This window comes from Dermacentor albipictus, chromosome 5 (genome assembly GCF_038994185.2).
Source record: "Dermacentor albipictus isolate Rhodes 1998 colony chromosome 5, USDA_Dalb.pri_finalv2, whole genome shotgun sequence".
NCBI classification, from domain to species: Eukaryota; Metazoa; Arthropoda; class Arachnida; order Ixodida; family Ixodidae; genus Dermacentor; species Dermacentor albipictus.
In genome coordinates, this window is record NC_091825.1 from 131,405,658 (window position 1) to 131,428,031 (window position 22,374).

General features: G+C 44.5%; 1 protein-coding gene across 2 annotated transcripts in view; it reads right to left on the reverse strand.

The window, feature by feature from the left end:
• The window catches only part of LOC135906441 (uncharacterized), a 31,532-nt gene extending 31,355 nt beyond the window's left edge, over positions 1 to 177 (reverse strand). Inside the window, exon 1 of one of the 2 annotated variants that reach the window (XM_065437834.1) lies at positions 83 to 177. Coding sequence is in view for 1 of the 2 variants with exons in the window: in XM_065437833.1 (XP_065293905.1) it covers positions 83 to 95 (13 nt within the window). In the remaining variant the exon portion in view is untranslated. The remainder of the gene's footprint in view (positions 1 to 82) is intronic. The other variant, XM_065437833.1, reaches the window with a different exon arrangement.
• Between the last annotated feature and the right edge of the window lie 22,197 nt (positions 178 to 22,374).

The following is a 22,374-nucleotide window of genomic DNA, read 5'->3' on the forward strand; positions in this document are numbered from 1 at the left end:
GCTGACATTCTTCTAGCACCATCACCGCGTCGCAGCGCCCCCCGCATTCTAAGCGCATACAAGCGAGACAAGCGGCACCCACTTGAAAAACTCATTTGTGAAGTCCCTATGCCAGAAGTTGCAGTCAGACAGGTTGTTGTTGTTGTTGTTGTCCTTAGTGGCCGTGGCACACACCCACAGTGGGGGATTGGCCAAGAATCAGACAGGTTTTCCAGTTCCTTCTTCTCTTTCTTCTTCTTTAACGCCTCTGCAACTTCTTTAAAGGCGGAATTCTTATTTGAAAATTCACTGACATGTCACACATTTATCTACTCGGGTAGCATTTCTTGTGTATATAGGACGAACTCCAGTTACAAATTTCATCACGTCATGCACCAAGATTATTTTTTTTTAGGTGCTGATGTTCCCGTGCCCATCGAATGCGCGACTATAAACGGTAACAGCGCGCGTGTTGACAGCACCGGGTGCATATTTGACAATTTACGCCTCGTTCCTGTGCCCAAGCTACTTTCACGGGTAACAGAAATGCCCGCTGGAGTTGTGCGTTGCTGAAGGTCACCGCAATGTGTCATTTAAATGGCCATAAAGGAATCATGTCAATGCACCCCAAGTAGATTTCTGGCTGCGTGCGTTTTCTTTTGTTAATTTTGTAGCTAAGCACGCCTACTGAAGCGTGCTCCGAATTAGTGAGGAATACTCTGAGGAGGTGCGCGAAAATTAAAATGCAGTAAAAGAAACCTTGGTCACTCCCTTAAACTTAAGCGCCAGTTCGTGCAAATTTTATAGAAGTGCCACCACACTTAGCTTAATATATGTGACAGCTGGTAAATATATTAAATGTGTACTTGTTAATACAAGTTCACGCCGCCACAATTTAGGTGAGCAGTCAAGACACGGCCAACGACGATTGCCATTATTCTTCAAGTGCGAAGCGTTCTTTGCGAGAACTCTTTATGGATTTCGCTTTCAGCTTCGAAGAGAAAGGGGGTTAACCGAGGGACCCGATTTTTATGAAGCATCGCACACGTAATTCGAAGACGTGGGATCGTTCCCCACCTCCGGCAAGTTGATTTTTCGTCCACTTTCCTTGCCATTAATTTATCATTTCTTTAATTCAATTAGTAAGTGCAAATAACTTCTCCTACGTTTTCCTTGGCGTCTTTCTTTGTTGGCTTCCCATGTTTTGCAGCTTCTTGTCACTCTACGACGACAATCTTTTATTTCATCGTTCTGTTTAATTTTTTTTTAGTTTAAAGTAGTATAGCATACAAAGGAAACATTCATGCGAATCTCCGACTTGTGATCTTGCGTTGTGAGTGGAAAAAGAACACCGATGATTACGATACTCCCTAATGCGAAGATTGAGCGCAGCAAGCTACAAGTGAAAGAAGAATTCTTGTCAATAGTTTGTGTTATGATTATATAGGTAGATGGTTTATATTAGGAACAGAATGCTGCGAGTAGCGTGAGTAGCTGCGACTAGCTGTGAACGCTGTGAGTACCGCGGAAACTGATGCCTAGCAGCTGCGCTTTAAAAAAATGAACAAGGTGGATGTCACTTTTTGATTGCTTCCGTTGTGTTTTTGAAACCTCTAATGTTGTATGGAGGGGCAACATATTGTGCAAGAAGTGCTTTAAGAAAAATGTGCTGTGTTGGTCGCCTATCAAAAAAGTTCTTTTGACAGTTTATGGAAACTTCCTGGACATATTGCTATAGATTCTACATATTGTTTATGTGCACCCCGTGTTTATTAGGTTTACAAATTTTCTCAACTGATTTCTGCAGGAATTCGGCAAACAGCCCCTTTGGAGGTCTAAAGACCGGAAATGGTTTGAAGCAACTTTTTCTACCGATAATCCGCGTGCTCATACAGCCAAAGTTATGGCCGACATAAGAAGGCAATTAAACAGTCTATATGGAGGATATAAATTGTACACGGAGTCTGATAAGTATACACAAGGTAATATACGGCATATTATAGGTAAATAAATGTGTGCACATTTACGACAAATAAATGAATCAGTTAACTAATTATATAATTATAATAAATAAATAATTACTGAAATATCTTATCATCAAACAGTTGGTTTCAGCTTTCTTGCAAAAACAAAAGAAAAAAAGTGACGTTGACAAGAAAAAAGCAGCCTCAAGCACTGCTTGACATGCCTCTCCAACACTAGCACAAACAATGTCTGCAGTACCTAAATGATGCGATATAAGGCGAGAGCCTTAAGTGGCTCGTAGCAATGGCTCACACCTAAAGAACGCGGCGTCTAGGCGAGTGGTACAACAAAATATCATCATCAGCAATGGCTCATACCCCCTAAAGGCAGGGGCGCTCAGCAAAGTGAAGCGAACAGTGCATACATTCATTGAAATCACCGATACAACACACAGAAGTATGTACGTTTCAATAAAGAACGAGCTCAGAATCCGTATCCGAACCATCAGTAGGTGGTGATAAACTTGATTGAAAGGGGAAGGGTAAAGAGGGACGTGGCTGAGGGTTTGGGCTCAAGTAAGGCCCTGGGCCTGCTTGGCCTCTTCCGCCCTGTCCACCAGTTCAAGTTGTCGGTTGACGTCCCCGGAAATGAGCCAGGCTATCCAGTCAGTCTCGCTGCTGACGGAGGGATGAGAGAACGGGAGCGAGGTGCATTCCCACATTATGTGTGTGAGTGCTCCTGTTTCTAAACAGAACCTACATTTGTCGCTTTCCTTGCCCCCTGTGATTTTGTTAATGTATTTTGGGTGTGGGTATGTGTTTGTCTGAAGTCGCCGAAACGCGACCGCTTGCGTTTTGTCGAGTTGCTTGGCCGGTGGTGGGAGCGCGCGACGCCTCAAGCGATACCGATGGGCTATTTCATAATAAGTCTCGCAGGGTTCCTCGTGTGTCTCCTCCTCATTCACGCCGTCCGCATCCGCGGACGAGGCTCGGCGCGCGAGATCTCGAGCCAAACTGTGAGCCGACGCGTTGCCGGGCACAGCCGCGTGATCGCATGGGCAACCAGCGCTGAAGCTTCGCGTGCCGACAGCAGCGCCGTAACACACAGCCTAGCGAGCGGTAGACACAGTTTCCAGTAGCACACGCAGTGATTTCGTGTCAGCAAATTCACCGATTGTCTTGAGTCACACTTTTCACGGCTCCTCAAACGGCAGGGAACCGACGTGCTAGGACGTAGCAGCGCATGCGCTCTACTCAACGCGCATGGCCATGGACAGAACTTGGCTGGCCGCATCGCGCTAGGCAAACATTGATACAGGCGCACGTTTCTTATCGTTAAATATGTCGTGCCATCTTCGTAGCCTCCCTATCGGACGGTTTCAGCATATTTTAGTAACGCATGAAAACTGTCGTAGCGCCTCCTGGCCAGCGCTGGTTCCCCATGCCGCCCTCGGAAGTACGCTACGGCCGAGGATGCCCGCCAAGCGAGAAACGAGGTGCCACAATCACAGCGGCGGGAGGAAAGTGCTCGACCGCGAGAGTTCCCTCGCTGAGAGGATGCAATATCAAGCCGAGGAGAAAGGTCCTTGGCGCGCGTCTGATCCCGCTATACGAGCGCGCGAAGCCGCAGCTAAGCGTCGAAAGCGAGCCGAAGAAGCCGAACTGCTACAGCAGCAACGCGGCGATGCGAGACGGCAACGTAGAGGGGAGGCCGAAGCTCGCAGACAACGTGCTTGCCACACGTTTACTTCCCACTGCGGCTCGTTATGACTTGCGAGAAATCTGATCCCTCCAATCGTATAACTTAATGCGTTACCAAATGTGCAAGAGGTTTTTCGCCTTCACGTGCTGCAGTAGTGTAATGTGCTGCCGAATTTGTGTACATTTAGAAGCAAATAGCATGGCCTAGAAAACATATTAGTAAGGACTATATAAGATAGATTCTAGAACGAACGTTTAGTGAACATAATAAACAGTTAACAATGATAAGCTTAGTAAGCATCCAATTGCATAACGGTATAGTTACGGTGATATAGTCACAACTTGTGTGACGCAGCTCATGCGTGTGAACTTGCGACAGTGGCGGTCAAGAATTTCAAGTGCGGTCTAGATGAGAAATGTCCCTTTCACGACTATTGAGTTTATTGTCCATCATTTACCGTTCATAGTCTGCGGTCTGGTCTGTTCGTATTCCGGAACCTCTAGGCGTTTTCTCTTTATGGACCTGTATGTCCATGTAAGTCAACAGCGAGAGAGCACACAATGAACAGCATCATGCTTCGGGACTGGCAATGTGAACATATTACAGCGTTCTGAGGAAGCCAGCCCTTCATGGCAACAAGCGGGTGCAGAGTAGGGCAGAGATTTGGCACCTCAGGAAAGTCGATCAGTGTGGGCGTGTGTATGGGCATTGCGTTGCCATTGGGCAACCAGCTACTTTCTTCTCGACTGGTTCTGAGAGCCCTAATTCTGTTTGCCGGCTACTTGTGCAATAGCGACCAAGGGAAAGCTATCAGTGAGGAAGCCGTGCGAGAGACGCTGAGAGGCAAGTGCCTGTCGTAGTTGCGCAATAGCGTCCCAAGAACAGTCAATAACGGCGCCGTCCAACGACGAAGAATGTCGCCTCCTCAGAAGAGTGAAATTACATCGGTTGCGTGGCGCAACTTCGAGATAACCTTGACATACCTCTATGAGGTTCTAGGAGGCTCTTCAGCTGTAAGGCGATAGCAGCGCAAAGCGTCCTCAAAGCTATTTCTATGACATGAAGGGAGAGTTTCATTTACAAACGAAGAACAGGAGTTAGACTACACCAGAGGCTTGACTCTGAAGACTTGATGAGAGCCCCCCCAACTTGGCAAGAAATCGTGAAACGGAAGGCAGAGCCCGTACCAGATTTTCCACAGCGCGTTTCCAAAGAACTGGCTAAGTCAGTAGCGTGCGAAGGAACAAGAAAAGCTTGAAAGAAACCGCCGTCACTGCTGAAAGGAGATGATGCGCCTTCAGGAAATGGCACATACCCACAATGGGTAATAGACCGAGAATCGGGAGTTTAGAGCTCACTTGACATTTATAGGAACGAATGGATAAGAAAAAATATTGGCAATCTTTGGGAAGAAATTTTGCCAAGATGAAAAGAAGATTACTATTTAATATATATATATATATATATATATATATATATATGTAGAGCATAGGTGGAATTTTTGTCGTTCCTAATTGAATTAAAGCAATGATAAATAAATGAAAATGTACGTGAATGAAACAACAACTAGCCGCAGGTGGGGTACAAACCCACGTCATCGCATTAGGCGTGTACCAAGTGTTTGTTTTTTCATGTGCTTTAATTTTTATTTACATATCACTTCTTCTTTCAGTTATAACGACAACTTATTTCTTGTATGCTGCCTTTCGTGTGATTGTTTGCTGGCTTCTTATGATTTTACTAATAAAAATCGGGCCGCTCAGTTTCCTTTCTTCTCGTTCATTACATATCGAGGGTCTGGAATCCGGCAGCCTTTATGCCCTCAAGTAGCATCTGTGAGTTTATTTAGCAGTTTCCTTCACTCAATAGCTTCCTCTATTATGTATTGCCTACGATAGATGGGATGTTCTACATACACTGACATGGTCGGGAATGGTGGCGGTTGAGTAGCACTCCCATGTTCAACTCTAGCAGACGGACATAAACACCCCAGAATGTGAATGGGTAACTAGCGCCATGCTAACTCATTTACGTCGCACGAAGACGATAGATCGAAGACGAAGACGATAGATCGTGTCCCACTTGCGACCACTTGTTTTTTCAGCCACTTTCATTGCCATTGCACTATCACTTAGGTAATTCAATTAAGAACTACAAATATTTGCTCTATGCTATCCTTTGTGTCAGTGTTTGTTGGCTCCTCATGGGTTGACTCAAAAATTGGGTTACTCAGTTTCCTTTCTTCTCCCATATATATATATATATATATATATATATATATATATATATATATATATATATATATATATATATATAGAATGAGGCTCCTTGAACTGTTTCGTTGGTAAGCATTTGGATTTAGGAGTGCAATAAGAACTGTAATGAAAACTGGTCAGCATGATAACCGTATTGTCAATGGAATAAAATCACACAAAGCGTAAACCAAACCACATCCTTATGGGTGCCACCCAGATCTGAAACACCGAAGCACAGCAAGTCCTAAGTAGTTAAATCTAATCCGTGCTTGCGCATTGTAGCTTCAAGCAATCTTTCTCTTTGTTCAATGATCCGGGAGTGTCATAGAAAATATTGATCGATAGGTTTCTTTTCCCCGGAAAAATGGCATAGCGAAGAGATTATCAAACCGAACCTGTGTAAATAGAGGTCTAGTTGGGTGATGCAGGAACATACTATTGTAGTGAATGCCTCTAATTGTCGTGATGGGCATCACCATTAAGTCTCTGAATGATGTTATTTATATTGCAAAGGAGTCTCAATGTGTCGTAAATTTCATATATCTTATCGCTATGATCTATAAGGCAATACTGGAACAGTATAAATTATAGGCCCATTAAGAGATGATCGCGCTGACGACTCAGCCATGTCGTTTGAATATAACCCACTGTCACGTCACGGCTCAACCAAAAGAATCCGCTTTCTCTATTTTATGTGACCCGAATTAGATTCACAGCAACAAAATTTTTCAAGCGCACTGAAAGCAGGCGAGCAGTACAAATGTAAATACTGCGGAATAATCTCAGACGCTTTTTCCTTGATGATACGAATGCGGCTTTGCTTTCAAGCCCAGAAATCCGCCGGTTGATATGCTAATGTGCTTGCCACAGACAGCGTTATCCTAATAATATGCGTCGGCGACAGGGCAACGACTCATCTACACGAACAGTGCTCACAAACTTCTATGAAGCGTCGGAGCTAGACATGCGTAATAATTCTCAAGCAAGTTTAGTTCGAAAACTTAGTAACTGCATACAGATGAGCCATGTACGTGCTTTACATATGCTATATGGCTCAGCTTTCATGACTGCATTGGTCATTGCTCTTTAAAAAGTTGCAAGGTCATAACCTCGTAAAACCGGCTTGCGTGAAACCTCGTTATCCAGAATTTGAAGGAATACTAAGTAACCGTAACGTACTTTCCTACTTAGTACGCGTAGAGCTAGAATCTTGACTAAGCATTTTTAAATGGCAGCATGAACCCGGCATCTTATTTGGTAACTTCTAAGTTGGTACTGATATTCTGCAACGGCAATGTTTTGTTATATTACTTTTCCTTTCACATTTCTTATGCAAGAAAACACCCAATAAGAAGTTGTGGCATTGAACCTCGGCATAACCACTTGTGCTGCATAAATATACCCACGTATTCAAATGTGAGCTCGAGCTTTGGATGGCATAATATATTAGCACTCTTCGTAAGAGTAGCGAAGCTCCAGGGTAAGTCTCAAGAATATACGAGCAACAATCCAGGTTAAGAAATACAGAAAAGACAAAGCTCAGGCATGTTAACCGAACACACGCCTGGTTTACCACCCAGGATAAGGGGTAAAGGGGTTATAAGAGATAAAGAAAGGGAGAAAAACAGTACTTCTTGTGTGTACACGGGGTGACGGCCGCACAAATCTGTATTACTTTATTACTATAGTAATTGGAGTATTGTAGCAGCACCCTCATCGATTTCTGCTCCAGCGAAGCGCACGGCCATGGTCCAAGGATCTTTGTTTACGAAAACGACATTGAGCCTGGCTGGTTTAAGGCTTAGTTGTTAGTAATAGTACATCTGCTTCTTCTCATGTATCGCCAACACTCAGGAACGGTTTCAAGATCCAACTTGACAAGGTTCGCAAGCGTTCATAGGACATGGTCATGAAGTATAAGATGCTTGATTAGCCGGATTTCGCATCTCGTTGAACTAACGGTTCCGGCAATAATGCACCGCCAACAGACGACGTTTTTTTTAAGAAATGATGCGAACTTGTCCCAATGACAAAATTAATCAGCTTGACCGTCAAATACACCCTTCAATGCCGCAAACTTCACATGGTCAGGGCAATGTGCTCAGGGGCGCTATAACGTAAAACTATTCCAAACATTTCTATTCCAATTCTGCTATCAGCCGTCCGCGATTGGTCAAAAACTTTTTTTGACCACCCCCCACTTCACCTGTCTGTCACGTGATGTCACGAAAACCGCAATACCTCCCCATCTGATATGATTTGCACACACTGATTGTGCATGATTTGACAGAAAAAAGAAAAACAGTTATTTCTGATTCGACCCCTTTTCGCCATTAGCCCTCTGCTATTAGTAAAAAGTTTTAGGGCTGCACCAACTTCACCTGCCTGTCACGCGACGTCACAAAACCGCAGGAACTCACTGCGTCAAAGTGACGTGTACGCGATAAAGATGCATTAATATGCCGAACAAAACTCAATTTTTTTCGGAATAATCGCAGGCTGCCCCGTTCCGAAAGGAATAAAAGATGGCTGCCGCCGATCGCTGAGACGCTGGCACCTGCCGGAGAGCATGGGTGTATTTGCGTATAATAAAGCTTCTTGCGTGACCGTGTAACGTTTTCAAGCACTTTCGGCACGTTTACTACCTCATTCTGCCAACTCTTCTTTGCTGAGGGTCAGTTTTAGCGTCATTCTTAAGCTTCCGTTGCATGCCGCCGCGATTTTCGACCAGCCACCACAAGCTAAGTAAGGGAAAGCCGACCAATCGCAGACGCCGACACCACCCTCTTCATCCGGTTATCGATTTTCAGTGCACTGGCTCTGCCCCAGTGAATCCCTCTCTACTTGAGCGTTCTCCTCGCCTCTTGTCAGCCAATTAGATACGACAAGCCGCTCAGTGTAGGCAATGTTATTCGCTTTTCAAGTAAACAAAATTGACCTCCTGTGAACGAGGAAAGCGTTTGATTGGTCTGTTCAGACAACCCTGTGGGTGGCCGCCCGGTGCTTGTGTCGGTAGTTTCGCAAATTTGATGTCAGGAAATTGGAATAGAAACATATTGGAACAGTTTTACGTTATAGGGCCCCAGGTCAATGAGAGCACAATATTAGTTGCGTTTCGTTTACTCTATATAGTCAACGAATTTGTGTAAGCGCAGTCTGTAACTATTAAGACCAATTGCGGATTTTTGACGTGCGACAATGGTGCCATCTGCGCTCGTGTCACATGCACAGATGGCACCATCGTCGCACCATGCATGACGCAATGGCAGCTAAATTTTAGCCTCTCTCTCAGCGTTCAGAGAGGCATTGCTCGGCAGCACCTTTATCGATACGAATGAAAGTGGTCGCGCTTGAGAGAGTTCACTCTTCCACAGTAGGTATGATCCATAGAACTCAAACCTGTACTCATCAGAGGTTATAACGCTAGCAAGTGTCAAATCTCTTGCCGAAATTTGACGGTTGCTCAGCTGAGCACCTCCTCCTCCCCCCCCCCCCTTTTTCGATACGCATAATATCTACACATGGCTTTAAGAGACTCTGGCAGCAATATAGAGGGTCGCCAATTCGCGCCCACCACCTATGGTCACGACAGGCCTACTATGCAAATAAGGAGCGAGCATGACTGCAAAATCATACCGCAGAACTCTCCCTACCTGTGTCATATGCTAAACATATAAGCTTTGTTACGCGTGAAAAAATGACACTCGTGTATTTCATTGCGTTTCACGTACCCCACTGTGGCTGTATCTCCGATATAGCCTGTACGCAATCTATTTATGAGGTATACGTTTATGCATTATATTTCTTTGAAGCGTCCTGTATTCAGCTAGGATTTTGTTCGTAGCTCTTTCGAACGCATCAGGCCTCTATCGAAGTGAAAAACGAAAAAAAAAGAACCACAAGGCAATATCACAGATACAGAATACGAAAAGGTATCATCTTTATAAGAGAAACGACCACGCCGGCATAATTCACGTAGAAATCCAAACAGCTAGCATCTTTTCCATCGGCCTTTCTTCAGCGCATCGAACCGTTTTCGTTCAAGCTCAGTTTCAGTAAACGCAACACGATGCGACTTGCGCGGTTCGCTCACCCAACACCACCTAGATAGCACAAGGCCTGTTAACTCCGATCCATGACGTCACGCTGCCTGGCCCGAAATTTCTATTGACAAGGCTGGCGTGATGAAAGCGTTGATGTCAAAACCACTGTTGCCTACTCGGGAGCATCCCCATTAGATTCTATGGCAGTCGGGCCAGGTAGCATGACGTCATGGGTCGGAGTGAAAAGGCCTTGTGCTATCTAGGTGGTGTTCGCTCACCGCGGGGGCAACGCCGGTCATCGTGCACGTCACGTGATTGAGTTAATTTGCGCACCGAGCCGTTCGCGTGCGCCAGATGCCTTGCGCATGCCATTAAGGCAGTTGAGCCGATGCGCACGAACTCTTCTTCTTTTGTTACGGTTAGCGTGAGCGCGATAAGTGGATCAGCCGCTTGCCCGTAAGGATCAAAGGCTTCTCGCCTTACAGGGAGTGCCTGCGGAGAGGGAAAGTGGGATGTTGTTTCGATAGGTCTTCCTAAACCCCGTGACTGCTCACCCTTTGAAACGTGACAGCGGCATTGCGAAATCACGGCTTCTTTTTGCCGTATTGTTTCCACGTTTCGAAGTTCGGTCTCGTCTACCTATCAGGCGGATCGCTTCCTTCGTTACTCGGAAAGTTCCCAAAGCGCACGTAGTTGGCGTGATTTACTACGCGTACGTGAAAGACGGCTCCAGCATTTGTGATGCGAAAAGGAGAAAACAGACGTAGAAAGAAATATCAGTGCATGTTCGGTCGGTCACTTCGAAACTGCAGCGTGATGCAAGCTAGGCATCACGCTTTCATTGTTCAAACTTCGTTTCGGAGGTAATGCAATACGAAACCTATAGAGGAGAGCTTCGTGAACAGTGGGGGGGATGTCCAGTTTTCCCTGCCATTACATGTGACTTTAGAATGCACTATAATTAGCCAATTACGAGACCCTTATTTTCGATTCTTCGAAGTTTACTTTTAAAAATTTTAGGAAGGTAAAGACATATAAAACTAGGATAAAGAGCAATAAATAGTTCGGTGGATGAAGCTGTGCATACATAATAAATAATATATGCCAGCGTGTGGTAGCATTAATTTGTAATCTCGTAAGTTTACTGAGTCAATGACATTTAGAGCACAGAACATTACGATATTGAATGCACGCTTACGAGTATGCGCAAAAGTCGCGATAGAGCGCTTTGGGAAGAATAGTCTTGGGAAAGTCCACTTGTTATGAACGCAAACCAATAAATACATACACAAATAGCTGTCAAAAAAGCGATAAAATAATGCTAGACGCTTACCTACCTCTCACGTTTCCACAGAATAATTACACTTCGCCCCAGCGCAAGTTGTGTGTTCTCGGTAGGTGGGCGAGAGAGGAACTACTCAAGATAAATTGCTTTTTCTTGCACAGCAGGTTATCTACTGCATTGGGATTTCTTTTTTTTTAAGAAATAAAAACCCGAGGCATATTTTACGGATGTTTTCTACGAGATCTTCAAATTTTTTAACCCTCCTCAAGCACACGCCGAAATGACTAACGCTTTCTGCGTGAGCTCATAAACATAAGTGCTGCCGCCTTCGTCATTCAACAAGGCTACGTTCCCAACAAATGCGGGCAGTACTTCCAGCAACGTCAGGCCTGAAAATACTTTACATGTGAATCTAATTTCTAGAAAGCGATGTTAGTCCGGGCCATATCATATTGCTCTTGTTTCTTACACTGACTGCACGTGCGTTAATAATTAATGTAGAGGATAATGAGATAAGGGCACAGAGGCATACAGCATATGCTCACACACACACACAATATATATATATATATATATATATATATATATATATATATATATATATATATATATATATATATATATATATATATATATATATACATATATATACATATATATACATATATATATATATATATATATATATATATATATATATATATATATATATATATATATATATATATATATATATATATATATATATGGTATGTGTGTGTGTGTGTGTGTGTGTGTGTGTGTGTGTGTGTGTGTGTGTGAGCATATGCCATGTTAACCTCTCTGCCCTTATCAAATAGCAGAAGGAAGGTATAGCTACATGCGCGGTATGGAAGGTCTTTCCATTGTCGTTACGATGGTCGTGATAATGTGCAGCTCCATTTTCATGTGTCAATCGCTCAAGAGAACAGCCAGATGTCCTCCAGCAGTGCTCTTATGAGAAAATCACGCTCTTTACCATAGCGTGCAGTTATTGTTCTTACTGGGGAAATTAGGTGATCACGTGATACTGAGAAGTTAATGGGACGAATACTCCCGCCGAATAGTCTACGAAGTGCTCTAAGTAGTGGCAGATAAGTTCCTTTCGGACACACGCACACACACACACACACACGCACACACACACACACACACACACACACACACACACACACACGCACGCACGCACGCACGCACGCACGCACGCACAAAATTCTGGCTCTCCCGTCATCTCTCCCGTAATCCGGTATCTGCCTTTTGAACGTCGCTGTTGCAAATGGCAAAACTTCGGCGTGCCGGGAGCTAAACGAAATGCGTTTAGCTCCCGTTGTCGGTGACCTAAAAGAGACCTCGAGCCAAAAGCCAGTACCGTTATCCGGGCACTCAAACGAGAACATCCGCGGAAGTTGTGAGAACAAAACGAGATCATCCAGCCAACCAGTTAAGACCACATTTCATACGCTGGTTGCTTGCCAAACAAGTAATAAAAAATATTGCTTCGGAGTTCTCCCAAACTTTTGCTTACAAGCCTGAGTGTTATTGGTATATATATATATATATATATATATATATATATATATATATATATATATATATATATATATATATATATATATATATATATATATATATATAGTAAAACGGACAGCTCTGCATGCTCCATGGAGAAATTGAGAAGAGAACCCCTTAGAACCCCATAGAACCCCTTCTTTTACATTGCAAATCTTCTATTACTCACCGTACAAGGCTTTCAGCAAAGCTACATGCTTGGGATAGGGTGACCGCTGTTATCAGAGAAGACGTCGGATCTGTGGCATTAGAAAAACTTCAGCACATTGTTGCACATGCGTCAGCGTAGATTTTTTGATGAAATCAAGAATATGAAAACGTTACTACATGAGATAATGGAACCTTTCGTCTCGGTTTTCTTATTATTCTGTCATGTACTTCTAAGATTGCGCAGATTGTTTCTGTATTTTGTCCGTTTTCAGTAGTGCTGTAATGGAATCGTGGCACTCAAACGAAACTCAATTTTGCACCCGCCCAAGAACATTTATATTGCGTGAACGCCAACAAATGTATTTATTTTATATATGTCCGTTAGAAGTTATGTCAGTGTTTGCATTTTTTTGTCATCGTTGCTTTTAATATGACTAGCGTTTCAAATACAATTACTATGTCAAAAAGAGAAGTAGCCGGCTCTACTTATAGACACCAAAGCAGCTAATAAAACATTATTATTATAAATTATAAATGTAAATATAATTAAATTTATAGACGCCTAAACGCAGCTAATGGAACACTCAGTATTGTGTTTCTGTGAGCACGTGTATGTGCGTCAATGTGTGTGCTTGTATATGCTAGCGTATTTCGCAATCCTTCACATATAATTACTCATTTCAATAACTAATCACAGAGTTTTTCAATAACCAAGCGCGGAGTTTCTTTCTTCTTTTTTAGCCTAGGCATTTACCATGCTTTGCTGTCCTTACCTGCCTACAAAGAAAGCTTTGGCAGTATTCTTTTCACTACGTGTATACTCGGCTGTTTAGTCGGGCGAAGTGTATTCCCAGTAGCGCCTCTTCAAGTCGTGGTCGATATTGATCGGGAAATCTACCACCAAACGTCGATTCCTTCATCCATACATTAAATATCTACCTTCTGGCCAGTTTTTCGTTCATATTGAGGGCCATGATGTAGCTTCCACTGATGATGGGATTTCTTTCAGCCAAAACCAGCTATTCGATCGCACAAAAAGACGTACTAGTGCTATCGATACGAGAAGTCTAAGGTGCATTAAATACAGGCATCACTTCCGGGGGCCGATCCTTGTACTAATGGGAAGCCGAAGTCTCCAATGGCGGCACGAACCTTCCGCCAAGGCTCTTAATTACTACTTTGGTGCACAGGGAAAACACGGGGGACCCGTTGTGACCGCCCTTTATACACGCGCTGCTTTCCTGGTCCATTAGCCAGACTTCCATTTAAGCACGAAACATGTCTCATTAAACCGACATAACAGCTCTTCGGGTACGCTTATTGTGTTTGTACTCCAAGCATTCGTTAAGACGCTTCAGTAGCTGTTTACCTATTAGTGATGTGTAGTTCTTTGTAGCATGCTACATACGAATTGGCCTTTTTAATTTGGGTGCCGCAATTTTCGCGTGTCCTTAGTCACGGGGTCCCGGGAAAGGACGCGACAATGACGAGAAACTGATAAGATCGGAACGATCGCACACGTCCGCAAGACGTCACTTTGAAACCCCTTCCTTCCACGTCTGCACAATGTGCTGCTTTCAGATACTGAGCTTGTGTTTGGTTTAGGCGCCAACCATGCCGTTTTCCGAAAGAGAAGAAGGAAATCGAGAAGGAGAAATGGCGTAGTTGGGTGACATAAGCCGACTACTTCGCAACGTCGCATCGACCGGCTCGACTCTGAACGACCTCAAATTGCAGCCGCTGATGGCGTTTGCACAAAAGACTGAGCTGAGAAGTCAGAGCTAAGAATACTCGTATAATTGTAGTTTGCGTATATATGTACATGTCCTTATCCAGAAATTCCAAGAAGTGCATTCTGTATCGTGTGGAATTCCTTTGTTTCCAGCAACTTTGTCTTAAAGACAGAGAGCTTTGTTACGATAGAAAAGCAGAGATGTCGGCCTGTATCAAAGTTCTGCCTAGCTACTTAGCTGTGGGCAAGGGAAATGGGATTAAATGTAATGACAGTGAGTATGCGTTCGAACTTCATTTTTAATAATTTTAAAACAAAAGGTGCATGAGGTAATCAACGAATTGAATCCGATTAGTAGGAGCCAACCTTAAAGCCAGCAGCAGCTTTTAGTTTTTAGCTGTTTGTAAATGAATAAATAACTTGAAAAAGACACCTCCGAGGCGTGGGAAAATGCGCTCTTGTTTCACCTATTTATTTAACAAAACACAATTTTATGTAGTGCAAGGCAAATTCAACTGAGAAACCGAAGCACTTCGTTGCACATTTAATATTAAAAGTGGTCATTTCTAATTGGCTATGTAAGTGAACGGAGCAGCTCCATTTCGTAAATGGCAATAAGTGGCTTAAACCTATTAGGTTAACTATATCATAGTTTTTTGGTAATTAGCTGATTATTTAAATTAATTTCTTATGCAAGTAATTTCCAGCACAACGAGGAGTCAAGCAGCTCACTCGTGCACAACTGCTATCTGCCACTCGCGATTTATTCGTTCCTTATATATATATATATATATATATATATATATATATATATATATATATATATATATATATATATATATATAGTCATATAATGAGAAGCCAACAAACACTGACACCAAGTACAACATAGGGGAAATTGCATGTGCTTAATAAATGAAATACAGTACTGATAAATTAATGGAAATTAACGGCAACATTGATGCCTTCAGGTAGCATATGTGGGTTTATTGATCAGTTGCCTTCACCCGAAAAAGATCACGTTCTCGTGACGCCTGCGGCAAAAAAGACGTTCCACGTCCGCCGCCAAGGTCTGTGAGTGGGGGCGCTGGCTAACACTCCCAGGGTTCTACTAGTACACATAAATACCCAAGAAAGTGGATGGGGAAACGCCGCCGCGGTAGCTCAATTGGTAGAGCATCGCACGCGACATGCGAATGTTGTGGGTTCGGTTCCCACCTGCGGCAAGTTGTTTTTTCATCCACTTTAATTTCCATTAATTTATCATTACTTTATTTCATTTATTAAGCACATGCAATTTCCCCTATGTTGTACTTGGTGTCAGTGTTTGTTGGCTTCTCATTATATGACTAATAAATATCGGGTCCCTCGGTTAACCCCCTTTCTTCTCGTATATATATATATATATATATATATATATATATATATATATATATATATATACACATAGTGAGAGAGAGGAGGAGGGAGAGGGGAGGGCTGGGATTTTGTGCAGATAAGAAGTCAGATTCACATAACTTTTTCCTTAGGAATTGCTGTTGTTCAGTTGATGGCCACCTTCGCTTCATAGTACGTCTAACATTACGATTGACCAGCATCTGCCCTTACGAAGGATTTTAGCGTTTCAGCGTACTTCTCGCATGGTTTACTCATTAGCCAAGGACCGAGAGCGCGCCTGCAACACCTTATATTTCCCGAGGGATCAGTTATAGCCCGCAAAGAAACTTGACGTCTCCTCAACGAATTCTTAAGAGAGATTGGTTTGATGGACTTATGGTGAAACCCTTCAGCGGTATTGTGCGAGACGCTCGGGCGGAGCAATTGCCGGCCTTGTTCGCCAGGCTAAACCCGCCTGTTGCTACAATTCACCACCACCACCACCACCTGCCACACATGCTACCGATCTGTTCTATAACCAGACAGTCGCCACGGCAACGGCAGGACAATCGCGAGCGACACCCTACGCGAAGGATAATCTCTGGATACAGACACAGTGGCCGCATTTAGGAAAGCGTTATTGCAGTAGCTCAATTCGACAGGTCTTGGTCGCCGTTTACAGACTCTGTGCGCAGGTTCAAATGTGCGCGAAACTTTGCTCTCTTTCTTTCTCCACTCTCTCTTTTTCGTCCCTATATCTTCTCCCCGGTGTAGAGTAGCAATCCGGGCGTGCTTCTGGTTAACCTCCCTGCCCTTTCTATCTTCTCTGTGTGTGTGTCTTTCTCTCTATCTTTTGTATCAGAGGATAATGTACAGTGGGGCGATGTCTTTTGTAGCAGGGCATAATGTACAGTGGCGCGATGTCTTTTGTATCAGAGCATAATGTACAGTCGACCAAAAAAGTTTGCGGTCCAAGAGACCTGACGAAAAGCTGAATATCTCCGTAGCCTCAAACCGCAGCCTGGTATTCCCATTTACAGCCTTTATTGGTATATATGAACAACATTGTGATGTACGGTTTTATTGGCTATTTTTAAAGGCTGCTCGTATATTTAGCATATTCCGAGACCCCGTGGTCCGTAAACTTTTTTGGTCGACTGTACAGTGGCGCGATGTCTTTTGTATCAGACCATAATGTGCAGTGGCGCGATGGACGTGGCACAAGACGAACAAAGCACACAGACGAATCTCTTGTGTATGTGTGTTTCTTGTTGCATTCAATCCATGGCACGTGACGGGCTTCGACACCGCTCTGCCTACGTTACTTTACTTTCGTACATGCCCCGTGTCATTATGTGTTGTGATTTATTGTTTATCATGTATTTGTTTTTTTCCCTATATCTACATACGCGGTGTTATCTGCGTACCTAGGTGTCCGATTACTTGCGATCAACTTTAGTTGTGAGTGTAGGACTTCGCCTGTGAGTTTCCTTCGTATGGTGTCACGTCTATCGCAACTCAATATCAATTTAGCGTATCGGGCTTGCTATTCTGGTAGCGTGATGGGGCGCGCTTCCCGACTGGTAGCTTTGAATGCTTGATGGAGATTGAACACTGAAAGCGTGACGCACCTGGTGCGGTGAGATTTCGCCGCACTCATTAGCGTTAGCACACCACGCTGCCTTAATTAAAGCGGAACTTGGTCGAGGAACCGGCGTGGACCGCGTGCTCAAGCGGAGCGCAAATTCTTTTCCGTTTTCCCCAGCCGCGTGAAAGGGATGTCTTCATCAAATCGAGCTTCATTAAACTTCGCGGGCGAGGGGGGTCGGGCGGAAAGTGGTGAATAGAACTGTCAGCACGATATGACGGGTCGATTCGGTCACCTGCACGCGGTCTTGACGTCACAGTATACTTATAATAATCTTTTTTGGAAAAGGTGTGGGGGGAGTAGTGCGGAACGCTTTTGTGTCCACCCAGGCGAAAGCTGTGTATCATGCCCTAGTCGAGTGCGCTAAATACGATCCACAACGGATGGTATTGCAAGCAAATGTGTTGCTTTTAGACAGAAGACCATTCATTCTTAAATGATACTTGGTCCATAGCCAACTGCAGGCCTTTAGAAAAGAGCACTTCTTACCTTCAAGAAGTTTTTCGAGGGCACCAACATTTTGGGGAAATATTAAGTTTCAGTTGATCCTGATAAGCTAAATGAGTGTCACAAATGTCGTTCTGGGTTAGAAAATGATATACGCAGTGATTGTAATTTTTACGCTGTGTGTGATTGTGTTCTGTGCTTGTAGTGTAATTACATGTGTCATGTGTTTTGGCTATTCAAAATATCTGTCTTTATATGTGCGGATTTGTACTGAACTCAGGCGCAAAACATTGCGATTCACGTAGTCTTACACTGCATAGTTTTTATTCATCTGGTTTTCTACTAAGTGCCACATTATGTGACATTATTCTCCCTTTTTGCGCATATTTATTTCTTTTGCTAAGTGGCAAGGAGTAGCGCGGTGCCGCCATAAAGGCACCAACCTTCCATAATATTAATTTCAATAAAAAAAGGAAAGTGCGGAACCTAACCTTCAAAACACCGCCATCGAACGAACCATTCTGAAGAGAAATGAGTGTCGACGTCCCTTCGCATTACTTTAGTTTGTACGATACCATTCACGAATAACATTCATCGCCAAGAGCCTATGCTATAGTCTGGATAGTCTGGAAAGAGGGTGAGCGTATCCTAAAACATTAGGACCAACTTTAGGAGCTCTACAAAAGTGGAAAGAAAAAAAACAAATGGTAAGATACAAATAAAAAATGGCTGTGGCTTAGCTAAGGTTAAGTCCAGGATGCGAAGCATACTAGCCTTTATTTTAGTTGTTGAACCACTGTTTAGCCTGGTGAACTGCTGTTGCTTGGCTATATTTGGTTCGGCTAGACCAAGAATCAACTCTGCGTTACTCTGCTTCGCCTTCAAGAGTGGAACGCGACAGCGTTCCCGTCGACCCGCCAAGGGGTGTAAGACAATGGGCTACGGCGCAGCGACTACGCGCCCCGCATTGGACGCGGTGAGCGTCGAGCAACGCAGCGTTCGGCGCGGCAACGAAATGTGCGCCTGAGCAAGCGACGCACGCCTGAGCCTTAGAAACAGCTCGTTTATAAGGCAACACCGCATTCACTAGAGGCGCTTTTGTACCGCTTTGAAGCATCGTACTCGTGGCTCAGTGGTAGCGTCTCCGTCTCACACTCCGGAGACCCTGGTTCGATTCCCACCCAGCCCATCTTGCAAGAGTTGAGCCAAAGCCACCTAGAAAATCAGTCTCTGTAGCACGCCGCAACCTTCGCTTCTCATTCCAACGAGCAGCTCTGTCTCCAGGAGGCATCTCACCTCGTGAGTGTCTAGCAGAGGCAAGCGCAGCTGCTTATATACCGCCGCGACGCCGCGAGCGACGGCGCGAGTTGGAGCCCCGTTTCTCCTCCGTCGTGACGTCACGGTGTCACGTGGTATTGAAGGCGACACCGCCGCGCCTGAGGAGCTGGGTTGAGCTCTCGTAATATGCTTCGCATAATAATATGTATATATTGGAACGGCAATGCCAGAAAATCATAGTGTACGTTTGTGGAGCGGTTACTTAAATACCATAAAACAGTTCGTCAGCACCACGTTTCGCAGCTTAGCGATTACGTCATGCCTGCCTGGCTTGACGGCAAGATGCGGTGACCCCCACCCACCAAGCACCCCATGTGACCTGCCCGACCGTCGATTACACAACCTCCGAGATGGACATACTTTTCTCCACATAGCCTCCGGAATGGGCCCTCATTCCAGTGCAGTGTTTTCAGGATCAGCACACTTGGCTCGTCGATAAAGCGGCCAAGCAGACGAGCTAAACAACAAAAAAAAAAAGACGTGCAGAACTTCACTTTGGTAAAGGAATCGCCCGCTTGAAGATTTACGGTTGTTGCAATGAGGACATTTGGGTACCGTCTGTTGTTTCATTGCGTAATTCCGCAGAGAACAGAGCCGACCACCGACACCTTTGTAGGGTTTGTACAGATGGCTATAGATAAAACAAGTCGTACAATGGCTGCTCTGCGTCCTAACTATTCGGCAAGGTTAGCGATACGGGGTTAGCTGCTCCTGCTGCCGCTCCCATTACCGCCACCGCCACCACGTTCTGCAATGTCCAGAAGGGTTCCCAAAGAAAGCGTTGCGTTAGTAAATACGAAGCAAGGTGCCTGCCGACTACGATGCGTGATATAAGGCGACTAAACGAGCTCGTTTGCAGTGGCGACTGCGAGCACATATGGGCGGCACAGACAAAGCAGACACCCAAGTCGGCAAAAGCTGTTTAATTAGGCTGTGCAAGTCAGCCAACCGTTGGCACTGTATAAGCAGCACCTATAGCGCGTCCTGTAAGGTTGTGAAACTCGTATTTGTTCAGTGTAAAGAGCTTACTGCCAGCTCCGGAAGGTCATTACGCAGCTTTCACCGAGATAAGTTTGAACTACCTCCGCCGCGACGGCTCACTATAAAACGAAGTCTTAGTTTGCGCCCGTCTTGACGACGCGGAAGCTGTCTCTTGAAACGACATGCGCACGCGCCACTTGTTCCGGTTTGTCGATAGCGTCCATTCATGTCCTCGAATGGCGCCGCCCATTCCTGTAATGCACACACGCTGTGAAAAAACGACAGTTAGCTGAACAGAGTTTCTGTGCCCGCATTCAAGAAGTCTAGCGCGACAACCTCCAGGCTATACATATAAAAAGGTGATGTTTGCTCAATCCGCTTGGGTCTGGTTTATATTTCCAGGTACAGGCTTTGGGTAAACATCTGAACCGTCCTGCATCTACGCTTCTGCGCTTTTAAGAACAGGTCGCTTAGGTGTTGCGTATAAATCCACTTGAGTCGGGTCGGTGTCTTCAAAGGCAGACTCGGTGTACATATGTAAAGCCCCCTGATTTTACGCTTTCACGAGCAGGTTGTTTGAGGGATGTCTAACTGGTGTCGCAAGTTCTTCACAGGGAAAGAATTAGACTTTAGGAGTTTTCTCGGTGCAGGCGAGTGAAAAACAGAGAAGTAGGAAACCAGCGTTCCTGAAATTTTATCCCGCAGGTATAGCAAGAATTCCTCTCTGTTTAAACGGCTTGACGCTTGACGTGGACTTCTAAAACAAGGTAAGTTTTCACATCTTCGTTGAAAAGTTCTTGGTGACACAGATTTGGAATTATTTAAAGAGAATATTGGTCCGAACTCATAAAGGAGTTCTTGCGCAAGAGCTCCTATAGCAAGTGTCAGCCAATCATCATGCCGAACATAACTTTAGTTAGGGAGGCTGAGCAAATGAAAAGTCTCCTTCGTACAAAGAGCTTTGTGAAATTCGCCCATGAGAATATAATTAGAGAGTAGTCTGTATGCTATAGAAGTAACGTAACAGACGCTGTTGTGACTCGGGGAGGCATTTAGGCAAGGAATCTTTCGCGCCATATGGATGAGTATGTCCGGGAGTAAGAGTGAAAGATAAAGCGTGTATTTTATATTATTTGCATATTGAAACAAGTCGTCAGATTCTATTCAGAGCTCGCACATGTCGGCAGTCATAAGGAAGCCCATGTCTGGAGACGTCAGGACATTTAAGTAACGCTCAGCACAACTCTCACGGCACCCAAGGTCCGCTTTTAAAACGTTCTTCTTCCCTAGTTTCCTGCACAGGGAATTCGATGGCCTTGCTGCGGCCAATCAGAGGCATCGTACAGTTCACAGAACTCCGCCTCTGATATCCAACCTTAGAAACATGGACGAGCAGATTTCGTTCGAGCTCCTTCCACGAAACAGTTCACGTTCCCTCCACGAAAGTCATCTACTGGCATTGTGGCTCGAGGTGGCGTTAGGGCAAGGAATCCACGAAGCCCATCGACGAATACGTCCAGTAGTAGGAACGAAGTAAGAAGGGTTCGTTTGACATTAGTTACGCGGCTCCAATTATGGAAGCCCACTCCTTGCAGGACCAAATTGAACTTAGGAGTTCACATCAGGACACTTCGGCCCTACTGCACGAGAAGTCTCCGATTTTCATACCGTCGTCTTCCCTGGGCGACTCGACTAGCGAATATGATTATTTTTATCGCAGCCAGTCACAATGGTAGAATCGGCTACGGTACCACGCCCATGCTATCACCACGTTCCGAAGCCTTCCCCTCTCCGAAGCCTCCGCTCAACCGAAGCATAGTATAGAGGACAGGATAGCAACCTGGGAAACCGCGGTCTGTGCCATTCTTCGGTAGCGTTTGACGTTG